Consider the following 11,668-nt stretch of genomic DNA (forward strand, 5'->3'; position numbering starts at 1 on the left):
CCAGTGCTTCCCCACCCACCTATGGAAATAGTTTTTCCTAATGTACAACCTAGACCTCCCCCAGTGCAACTTGAGCCCATTGCTCCTTGTTCTGCCACCTGTCACTACTGTGAACAGACTCTCTCCATCCTCTCTGGAACCTCCCTTCAGGAAGTTGAAGGTTTCTATCAAATCCCCTCTCACTCTTTGCTTCTGTAGACTAAACAGACCCAAATCTCTCTGTCTTATCCCCTTAAAATCCAGTACCGTAACAGGTGGGGAATACGATTGGGTGTCTGAAATGTCAGGAGCAAAGTCGAAGGGGAGGTACCAAGCAAGTCATTACTGATTGTCTCAGAGATTGTCTCCATCTATAAATGTCGGGGCACCTCGACTTTACTCTTTGTCCAGCCTAGCAGGCACTAGTGGAATCCAGACTAGTGACTGAGCTAGGTCCATTGTCACAGGCACATATGCGTAGTGTCTCGGGGGTGTCTGGCTACCGACAACTATTGCTGCACCTTGCTCGACAGGAAACCTGACTTGGTGCCTTCGTATCTTATCTGAGTCTGTGGTCTTTGGGAGCTCCCTTGAAGTCTATTGTGCTAGCTCTCTGCACAGAGCTGGAATGATATACTGAGGGAGCCTACGAACACGCACGCAGCCGAATGTTTCTCAATGTTTGCTTGCTTGCGTGTACTGGAATACAGATTGGTTTGAAACACGTGAGTTTCATGGATTGAACACAGTAACCGTAGGACTCCCATGAAGCAATCAGCGCTCTCCTGACCTTAATGTACTGGGTCAGCATGACAAACCGGGGAAATGGGTCTGTGCACGACTCCCTGGGGGGGCCTCCTTTTCAATTGCTCAGAACTGAACCCCCCAAAACCTGCCCCTTGTCTCATCTCTTCCACCCATAGTCTGCCTCTGTCCCACATCTTCTCCAAGGCTTTGTCCCTTCCCCCCACAGGCCTGCCCTGTTGCTTGCCCCTCCCTTCCCATCCCACGGGATCATTTCCACCTCCCTCTTCCTACCCCCAGCTGGAAGGAACCATGTCAGATTTGGGAGGGGTGGCAACTTAAACCGTGAGTCCAACGGCCACTTAGTCTCTTAAACTCTAATTTCTTAGTAGATATCTTGACAATCACCTGGCAGCAGCACTGTGCTGATATTCTCTGCCATCTTGTGCAAAGTCACTCCAGGGACACTGGTTAGGGTTAACATTTTAGTGTCTATTCTCAATCTGCTGCTCACTCCACAGAGAGAGAGAGACCTGCAAGGACTCCTGGGGTCTAGAATGAGAGTGGATTTTAGCAGGTTACCATTGGGGGAAACATCTGGGGTCTATATCAGGCTATCTACATCAGAATAGCCAGAGTGGGTAAGACCAATCATCCATCAAACCCAGTATCCTGTCTGGTGACAGTGGCCAATGCTGTGTGGTTCAAAGGGAATATACACAACAAACAACCGCCCAGGGATGCCTGCCCTGTCACCAGATCCCAGCTTCTGGTAAACAGAGGCACGGGACACCAACCCTACTCATCCTGGCCAATAGCCATAGACTGAGCCATCCTTTATGAACTTATCTAGCTCTTTCGGGCAATGTGTTATGGTCTGGGTCTTCAGAGCAACCACTAGCAACAAGTTCCACAGGACGATTGCGACAAAATATTTGTTTAGGTTTTCTAGAGGGTGTAGCTAGACGTACAGGCAGTGATCGGTTTGTGGACAGGCCCTGGATGCATACAGCGGCAATACGATAGTTTCTGTCTTCTTGTTTATCCCTCTCCTATTGACTCCCACATTCTGTTAGCTTCTCCAGTTGCCTCTGCACACTGAGCAGAAGTTTCCATTGAAGTCTGCACCGTGCCGCCAAGATCTCTGTCTTGAATGGCGACAGCTAATTGAGACCCCCTCGTTTTTATGGTTTGGGTTAATTTTTCCAAGGTGCATCGCTTTGTCCACACCAAACGGCTGCACCCTTTGGGATTGCATCAGAGCCCCCTAAGGTATCCTGTAGCCATCTCCTGCAGCTCCTGGCTTCTCCTTCAGCTGGAGTGTGTCTCTGCTGCAATCACAGCCCTGCACACAAAGGGTACGTCTAGACTACAGGCTTTTGTCGACAGAAGTTTTGTCGACAGATACCGTCGACAAAACTTCTGTCGTCAAAGAGCGTCTACACTACATTCAGTTCTGTCGACAAAGCAAGCCGCTTTGTCGACATGGTAGTGTAGATGCAAAGGACAGTTTACATGCAATAACACCTTCTGTCGACAGAACTCTGTCGACAGAAGGTGTTATGCCTCGTAAAATGAGGTTTACCAGCGTCGACAAAACTGCTGAGTTCTGTTGACGTTATGTCGACAGAACTCAGCGGTAGTGTGGACGCAGGTATAGTTTTGTCGACAAAAGTCCACTTTTGTCGACAAAACCCTGTAGTCTAGACACACCCAAAGAGTCCCCTCTGCCCCCCTTGGGCCTCTCTCCTACCCCAGCTTCTTCTGGTCCTTCCAGTCTTTGTGTTTTGGAAGGTCTGAACCAACCCTCCTCTTCTGGGCAGATTTCATCCCTTCCATGCCCACCGTTCTGCAGAGGGAGGAATCACATGATGATTCCCTGTTGTGTTCACTCCTTCCGGGGCAACTAGCATTGGCCACTGTGGGCAAACAGGACACTGGGCTGGATGGGCCTTTGGTCGTTTGGTCGTTAATATGTTCACTGAGTCAGGGAATGGTGTACAGGTGTTGTATTGCGTTTACATACATTTCTTGCACAGTCTAAAGTAGAGAAATTATTTTCCAGGATGGGGAGGGAGAAACACTGAGAGTGCTCAGTTAGAAACCAACACCCATTTCCTTTCAAGCAATCCAGCCCTGGTTTCCACCCAAATTACAAGTCAGAGATGAGGATGAGGATGATGTCTGAAAATCTTGTTCATCACATAGAAAAGTTCTAACAACCTCAAAGGCGCGGACACTTCAGTGAAGATGTTGGATCTTGTGCAAACACCTGGTTGCAGCCAACTCTTATTAACTAAACCAAGATTTGTGTAAAAAGAAAAGGGAGGGAGCGTGTTGGTTAAACACTCATTCTACACAGGGAGGTAAATGGAGTTTCTAAGTCTGATTTCAAAGAGGCAGTGAGCTTCGGCATTGCGGAATTCTCTCAGAACTGGTGCATAGACTCCATTTCAGTCTCAAAATGTTCAATATTAGGGTGGTGGTGGGTATATCTGGAGATGGCAACTTTGTGAGTCAAGCTTCTGCTGATGCCCAAGATCTGTGGAAGAAACATGAACTCCCCAGAGTCAGATACGGCTGTTATCCATTGAGCAGTTTGTAGACAGAGCTGATCCAGATGGTGCTTGGTCCTATCGTGAGGGCAGGGATTGGACTCGATGGGTGGGAAACAATGAGGTGGATTTGGAAAAGGTTTGGGATCATGGAGTGGAGTGAGTGAAGGGTGATTCCCTGACTCTTCTCTGGGCAGTGGCCTGAGAGAGAGGACAGTCAGACTTAACTGGCCTGGAAGTTTAACAACTAATTCCCAAAGTCAGTTCGGCTTTGCATAGGAACATGTATGACGGTGTTAACCTTTCATTTGCAGCCTCACTCTTGTATTTTCCAGCCTCCCTGTCCCAGCCCTGTTGCAGGATTGGCATCTGCATGTCCTCTTTTCCGTTTCAACCAAGCCCGGAACAGTGTCACACGCATTGCCTGGAGCCATGGTCTTTCACATCCAGAGGCAATCAATGGCCCTTCACCTTTGCATTGACGCAGTCCCAAAGGTCACCTCCCCACATTGAACTGAGTAGCGACCGATGTCTGGCGTGGCCAGCGTCCAGAGTTATCACACAGTGCGGGTAGTTCTTATGGGGAGAGGGACAGCTCAGTGGTTCGAGCATTGACCTGCTAAACCTAGGGTTGTGAGCTCAATCCTTGAGGAGGCCATTTAGGGATTTGGGGCAAAAATGTGTCAGGGATGGTACTTGGTCCTGCTGTGAAGGCAGGAGACTGGACTCGATGACCTTTCAAGGTCCCTTCCAGTTCTAGGAGATAGGCAATCTCCATTAGTATATATCCTCTAGTCCATGTGCCTCAGGCCTGGGGCGGCCCATCACACAGGCCCACGAAAGCGCTGTTCCTCACCCAAAAGTTCTGTGGCCACAGCTCGCTGCCCCACCGGGGTGGGACACTGATCCCTCTGTGCAGAGGGGGCCTCCCAAGCCTAAAAGTACTTTCATCTCTGGCCAGCCCCCTCCCAAGTGCCCCAAGGAATCTTGCATCCTAGCATGCGTGTGTGCATGGCAGAGTCAGCACTGGCCACTGCCACCCTGTGCTTTGCAGTGCAAGGAACAGCTCCGCTGCCACTCACAACATGATAGCGAGAGCCAGTGGGGCATCAGAGAACACCGCAGAGACCAGTCCTGCAGATGGAAAGGACAGGACAGCCCCAGTGCCAAGGGAAGCACAGAGACCGCAGGGATAGACAGCAAGAGTACAGCTGAGAGCCCTGACATAAGCACCTGGCCTCCCTCTTGCACTGTGCGCAAACCCCAGGCAAGTCCTACACTCAAATACACCTTCACAGGCAGGGATACCCCAGACTTCTGCCCTCTTGCCCTGGCCAGGAGCCGGACCTGTGTACGCTTGTTAACCTCTCTGCATAGTGCTGCCAGGATCCCAGCGAAGCCACATGCAGAGCTTATGTGAGACTCCGGCTCCCTGTTCAGCTCCAGCCATGGGGCTCTAGGGGCCCTGCAGTCCCAGGGAAGGTGCCATGTATGTGTGGGTATGTCTACACTACCACCCTAGTTCGAACTAGGGTGGTAATGTAGGCAACCAGAGTTGCAAATGAAGCCCAGGATTTGAATTTCCTGGGCTTCATTTGCATATTGCCAGGCGCTGCCATTTTTAAATGTCCGCTAGTGCGGACTCCGTGCCACGTGGCTACACGTGGCACGGACGAGGTAGTTCAGATTAGGCTTCCTATTCCTAACTACCGTTACTCCTCGTTCCTCGTTACTCCTAGTCCGAACTACCTCGTCCGTGCCGCGTGTAGCCACGTGGCACAGAGTCCGCACTAGCGGACATTTAAAAATGGCGGCGCCCGGCAATATGCAAATGAAGCCCGGGAAATTCAAATCCCGGGCTTCATTTGCAACTCCGGTTGCCTACATTACCACCCTAGTTCGAACGAGGGTGGTAGTGTAGACATACCCTGTGTGACTAGCCGACTCATGGGGGCCGTGCCATGGATCTCCCTCCACATCAGCTCCACGAGCTGCCCAGCATCCCGCCTGACCCAAGGATTTAACCATCTGCCTCAGCTGTTGTCCTCCCAGCTTCAGTGCTGATCCTGGGACATGCCCTGCAGGCCTGTCTCAGGGCAAAGGGGTCCCTCCTCAAACCCACCACAGGGACCCTGAAGGCTACTGGCCCAAAGCAGAGAGAGACCGAAGGGAGCTGACAGATAAGAGAGAAAATCGCACCAGGAGCTCTTCTTTCAAGGCTTCATAGCAGAGCGTTGGGCTCCTGACCCTCACCTGCTTTGTATGTGCATCCTGGCTTCTGTCTCGGCTCCTGCCTGGCCTGCCAGCCCCAGTGCTGCATCCTCACGGCCCTTCCTTGTCCGGCAGTAGCAGCTCCTAGCTCCACCCCACAGCAGATGGGGCCCAGTTGGGGCTAGAGGGGGAGGGGTGGAGAGGATCCAGGGAATGAGGAGGGTTCGGGAGGGGAGGAGAGGAGTGGGCAAGAGGAGGAGGGCTTTTGGCTAGATTTGATGGGAGCAGGGGGCACATGTAAGTCATAAAGGCCACAGGTAAATCATAAAAATGGTGACCTGGGAGAGAGGTAAAAAACTGGGGGTGGGAGGCAAAATCGTTGGCTGTAATTGCAAGGGTAACCGAGAGACAAGACACAACTCTGGGGCAAAATCAAATCTGTGTTGCAATTGTCTGTATATTAGACTATGTCTAGACTGCAGGGAAGGGGTTTCGAAAAACGGCTTCACCTGCATCTAGACTGCCGCTGCGTTCTTTTGAAATTAAATCGATAGAATGCGGCGTTTTTTTGACCACGGTAAGCCTCATTTTATGAGGAACAACACCTTTTTTCAAAACGGGTCTTTTGAAAAAAGGCATTCTTGACCGTAAACGGGGCTTTTTCGAAAGAGAGCATCCATATTGCCTGGGTGCTTTCTTTCGAAAAAGCGGATCCCTTTTTCGAAAAGGTTGTGGCTGTCAGGATGATCTCGTTTGAAAGAAGTGTGTAGTCTAGATGTTCCCTTTGTGTGATAAGTTTGGGGCATATGAATGATTAGGGGTTTGGAACGGGTCCCATATGAGGAGAGGTTAAAGCGACTGGGACTTTTCAGTTTAGAAAAGAGGAGACTGAGGGGGGATATGATAGAGGTCTATAAAATCATGAGTGGTGTGGAGAGGGCTGATAAAGAAAAGTTATTTATTAGTTCCCATAATAGAAGAACTAGAGGACACCAAATGAAGTTAATGGGTAGCAGGTTTAAAACTAATAAAAGAAAGTTCTTCACACAGCGTGTTGTCAACCTGTGGAACTCCTTGCCAGAGGAGGCTGTGAAGGCTAGGACTATAATAGAGTTTAAAGAGAAGCTGGATAAATTCATGGAGGTTAGGTCCATAAAAGGCTATTAGCCAGGGGATAAAATGGTGTCCTTGGCCTCTGTTTGTCAGAGGCTGGAGAGGGATGGCAGGAGACAATTCGCTTGATCATTGTCTTTGGTCCACCCTCTCTGGGGCACCTGGTGCTGGCCACTATGGGCAGACAGGCTACTGGGCTAGATGGACCTTTGGTCCTACCCAGTTCGGCCGTTCTTATGTTCTTATGAAGGAAGAACTTAAAATGCTAGTAAATGACCACAAGTATGAAACAGTTGGCATCACACTCAGGAAGGACAGGCAGGGGAAAAGGGGAGAAATTGTTGCCTTATATGTTAAAACTAGCCAATAGCCCATCATAAGACGGGATTTTCGGGTCTCTCCTCCACGTCTGTCTCTCCTCCTCCTGCCTCCCCCCCCACCTCTCCTCTGCCTCCTGCCTCTCTCTCCATCTCTCTCTTTCTCTTCTCTTCCCCCTCCTGCCTCTCACTCGGGGGAATGCAGAGCCCAAGCAGCTGTTTGGACTCTGTGCTCCCCGTACTGCATGGTGGGCACGGGGCACAAACGATCGTCTGCTTCCGTGAGGTAGTACAGCTGAGCAGTGCAGAAGTCAGCTGAGCGTCACAGCGGGAGGTGAATGGAGGCAGGGCAGTGATGTTCACAGCCAGGGGGTGGGGCCTGGAGCCGCTGTCACGCTGCACATCACCACCCCACCCCCCTTCACCTCCCACCGTAGCGCTCTGCTGACTTCTGCGCTGCTCAGCCGGACCACCGCGGGAGAGCAAGGAGCACAAGCAGCTGTTTGGGCTCCCCTATGGCGGCCCAGGTGAGTGGCGCAGAAGTCAGCTGAGTGCCATGGCGGGAGGTGAAGGGGGGCAGGGTGGTGATGTTCATGGCCAGGCCCTGCCCCCAGGCTGTGTATGTCACCACACCACCCCCCTTCGCCTCCCACCGTGGTGCTTGGCTGACTTCTGTGCCGCTCAGCCAGGCCACCACGGGGGAGCAAGTGGCGCAAGCAGCTGTTTGGGGCCTGCGCTCCCCCAGTGCTGCATGGGGACCCCGGCACCCAAACAGCCACTTGCACCACTTGCTCTTCTGCAGCGGCCTGGCTTAGCAGCACAGAAGTCAGCCAAGTGCCACAGTGGGAGGCAAAGGACGTGACATTTAAGTTGGGCCTCTATTATCAAGAAGGTTGGTGGTGATTGGACTCCTAACATGATGAATTTTGGGGGAAATGAGGTAAGTTCAGAAGTTAAAGTAGCAAAAGAACAAGTTAAAGATAATTTAGCCAAGTTGTATGTCTTCACCTCCCCAGGGACTGATGAAATGAATCCGAGAATACTCAAGGAACAGATTGAAGAGATAGCCGAGCCTTTAGCTATCATCTTTGAAAAGTCATGGGAAATGGGAGAGATTCCAGAAGACTGGAAAAGGGCAAACCTAAGGACAAACCAGGAAACTATACAACAGTCAGATAAACTTCTGTGCCAGGAAAGATAATGGAACAAATAAGTAAGGAATCCATTTGCAAACATTTGGAAGATAAGAAGTTGATAAGTAACAGTCTGCGTTGATTGGTAAAGAGCAAATCATGGCAAACCAAATAGCTTTCTTTGATAGGATAACAAGCCTTGTGCATGGGGGCAAGTGGTAGATGTGCTATACTTGGATTTTAGTCAAGCATTTGGTACAATTGTGCATGAATTTCCCATTAATAACCTAGGATAATGCAATGTAGATGGGGCTACTATAAGGTGGGTACATAACTGTTTGGATAACCATTCTCAGAAACTAGTTACAAGTGGGTCACACTCATGCTGGGGTTCCACAGGGATCCGTTTTGGGAGCAGTTCTTTTCAATATCTAAATCAATGATTTAGCTAATAGCATAGGGTATGTCTACACTACCACCCTAGTTCGAACTAGGGTGGTAATATAGGCAACCAGAGTTGCAAATGAAGCCCGGGATTTGAATTTTTAAATGTCCGCTAGTGCGGACTCCGTGCCACGCGGCTACACGCGGCACGGACTAGGTAGTTCAGACTAGGCTTCCTATTCCAAACTACCGTTACTCCTCATTAAACCTAGTCCGAACTATCTAGTCCGTGCCGCGTGTAGCCGTGTGGCACGGAGTCCGCACTAGCAGACATTTAAAAATGGCGGCGCCCGGCGAGATGCAAATGAAGCCCAGGAAATTCAAATCCCGGGCTTCATTTGCAACTCCGGTTGCCTACATTACCACCCTAGTTCGAACTAGGGTGGTAGTGTAGACATACTCATAGAGAGTATGCTTTTCAGTTTTGTAAATACTAAACTAAGAGGGGTTGCAAGTGCTTTGGAGGATAGAGTTATAATTCTAAATAATCTGGACAAACTGGACAAATGGCCTAAGAAAAATAGGATGAAGTACAATAAGGGCAAATGCAAAGTAATCTACATAGTTAGGTACAATCAGTTGCACACACACAAAATGGGAAGTGACTGTCTAGGAAGGAGTACTGCAGAAAAGGATCTAAGGGTCATAGTGGACCACAAGCTAAATATGAGTCAACAGCAGTGTGACACTATTGCAAAAAGGCAAACATCCTTCTGGGATGTATCAACAGAAGTGTTGTAAATAAAAAAGGCATGAAGGCTATGTCTACACTGCACTCTCTTATGCAAGAATATATGCAAATGAGGCATGACGATATTCATCACCGTGCCTCATTTGCATATGTTCTTGTGCAAGAGAGCACAATGTAGACGTAGCCAAGGAGTAATTCTTCCTCTCTGCAATGTGCTGATCAATCCTCAACTGGAATATTGTGTCCAGTTCTGAATGCTGCATTTCAAAGAAAAGGAGGAGAAATTGGAGAAGGTCCAGAGAAGAGCAACAAAAATGATGAAAGGTCCAGAGAACATGAGCTAGGAGGGAAGGCTGAAGGAATTGGGCTTCTTTAGTTTGGAAAGGAGAAGACTGAGAGGGGATGTGATCGCAGCTTTCAAGTACCTAAAAGGGTGTTACAAGGAGGAGGGAAAAATGTATCCTACTCTGAGGATGGGACAAGAAGCAATGGGCTTTAATTGCAATAAGACATGAAGAAAAACTTCCTATTTGTCAGCATGGTTGGACACTGAAGTAAATTGCCTCGGGGGTTGTGGAATCGCCATCCCTGGAGATATTGAGGAGCAGGTTGGACAGACGCCTGTCAGGGATGGTCTAGACAGTGCTTGGTCCTGCTGCGAGGGCAGGGGACTGATGAAATTACCTCTGGAGGTTCCTTCAATTTCATTAGTCTGGGATTCTATGCAGTGGTTCGGGCTTTGTGTGTATTGCTAAAACAAAGGCAGAAACCTCAGGGGAAGAGTTGGTGAAGGGGGTTTATATGGGGCAGGGGAAGGGGCCTCATGGGCCCAGTTACCAGCAATTAGAAAGGTGGAAGCCCTTTGGGTTAGTGAGTTGTACACAGACTGATTCTTCGATTTCTTCAGCTGACACGGCCCAGTGAGGACAGGGGAGAGTTTACTGGCACTTTCTCTGTCCAGTCAGTGATTTGAGTAACAGGGTGCAGCACCATGTAACCTGCCAGCCCTTCATGGAGCACAGTCTCTATGCCAGAGCACTGGGGAACATTTTAGATCCCTTTTTGAGTAAAGAGAGAGAACAACCTGGCCCGGATCCGTTTGGTCCTCACTCCGTAGATGATGGGGTTTAGCGTGGGAGTTAACAGGATGTACAGGTTGGCAATGAGAACGCGGAAGTGCAGGGGCACATTCTGGCCAAATCGGTATGTGAGGACGATAAAAATACAAGGGATGTAAAAGGCTAGGATGGTGGAGAAGTGAGAAACACAGGTCCCAAGAGTCTTCAGCCGGGCATGCGTGGTGGGGAGGCGGAAGATGGCCGTGAGGATCTGGGTATAGGACATGGTGATGAAAATCATATCCAGCCCAGTCAGACAGAATAGCAAAGCAAGGCCGTAGTAGCTACTGACACGTATGTCACTGCAGGCCAGGTTCACCACAGCGATGTGCACACAGTACAGGTCAGGGATGATGTTGGTTCTGCAATATGGCCACTGCCTCGCCAGGAGGGGTTGGGGCAGTATGAGCAGGCCACTGCGCAGCACCACGGCCAGGCCAATCTTGGCCACCACAGGCTTTGTCAGGATGGTGGAATGTCTCAGGGGATCACAAACGGCCACGTAGCGATCAAAAGCCATGGCCACGAAAATCCCAGACTCTACTGTGGAGAAGCAGTGAATGAAGAACATCTGGGTGAGGCAGCCATTGAAACCGATCTCCCTGGCATTGAACCAGAAGATGCTCAGCATTTTCGGCAGGACAGACGTAGTTAGGATGAGATCAGTGACGGCCAGCATGCAGAGGAAATAGTACATGGGCTCATGGAGGCTCGGCTCTGTCTTCACAATGAACAGGATGGTGAGGTTCCCCAAGATGGTTACGACGTACATGGCACAGAAGGGGTTGGAGATCCAGACATGGGCCCACTCCAGGCCAGGAACGCCCTGCAGGATGAAGATGGAGGGGCTGGTGAAGTTGGTTGTGTTGGAATCTGACATGGAACAGGGGAGGTGACCAACTGTGAGGCAGAACAGTGTCTCCTGAGTGTATTGGATGTCCCCCTGGATGTGCCTGGGTTCTTGGGTGATGGTCACAGTGCAAAAGCCTGGAGGGAGAGGCAAGGTCAATATGAGACACACCATGCACTTAGAGGCTGTTCTCTTGGGCAAAGCAGATTGGTCTCCCCACACACAGGAAATTATTTGATTATTCAAAAAAACAAATATTGAACCCTGAGCCCACTAATGCCAGTCCATATCTAATGGTGCTCCTCTGTCCTCAATCCCTACATGTTGTGCTGTGGGAAACCTTCATTGCGCCCGGAGCAAACACAAGTGCGGATGCGGGTTTGCTCCATACTGCAGGAAAACCTAGGCTCGGGAGTCCATGCCGAATGACGTTCCCCGTTCCCCTCATTGCTCAAAATCTGAGCATGGGAAAAACCAAAGCTTTGCCAAGACTTGTTGTCAAGGCTGATCCCC

The 11,668-nt window shown here is 50.0% G+C and overlaps 1 protein-coding gene across 1 annotated transcript; it reads right to left on the reverse strand.

The window, feature by feature from the left end:
- Positions 1–10,237: 10,237 nt before the first annotated feature.
- On the reverse strand, positions 10,238–11,222 carry LOC142819467 (olfactory receptor 52M1-like). Its single transcript, XM_075906943.1, has one exon. It carries the CDS (start codon positions 11,183–11,185, stop codon positions 10,238–10,240), a length of 948 nt encoding a protein of 315 aa, XP_075763058.1. The 5' UTR covers positions 11,186–11,222.
- Positions 11,223–11,668: the final 446 nt, after the last annotated feature.

The sequence above is a fragment of the Pelodiscus sinensis genome, chromosome 1 (assembly GCF_049634645.1).
Source record: "Pelodiscus sinensis isolate JC-2024 chromosome 1, ASM4963464v1, whole genome shotgun sequence".
Lineage (NCBI taxonomy): Eukaryota > Metazoa > Chordata > Testudines > Trionychidae > Pelodiscus > Pelodiscus sinensis.

What these genes read in the sequence shown, in the direction of transcription:
- LOC142819467 (XM_075906943.1), bottom strand. Translation starts at nt 11,185, where the DNA reads ATGTCAGATTCCAACACAACCAACTTCACCAGCCCCTCCATCTTCATC.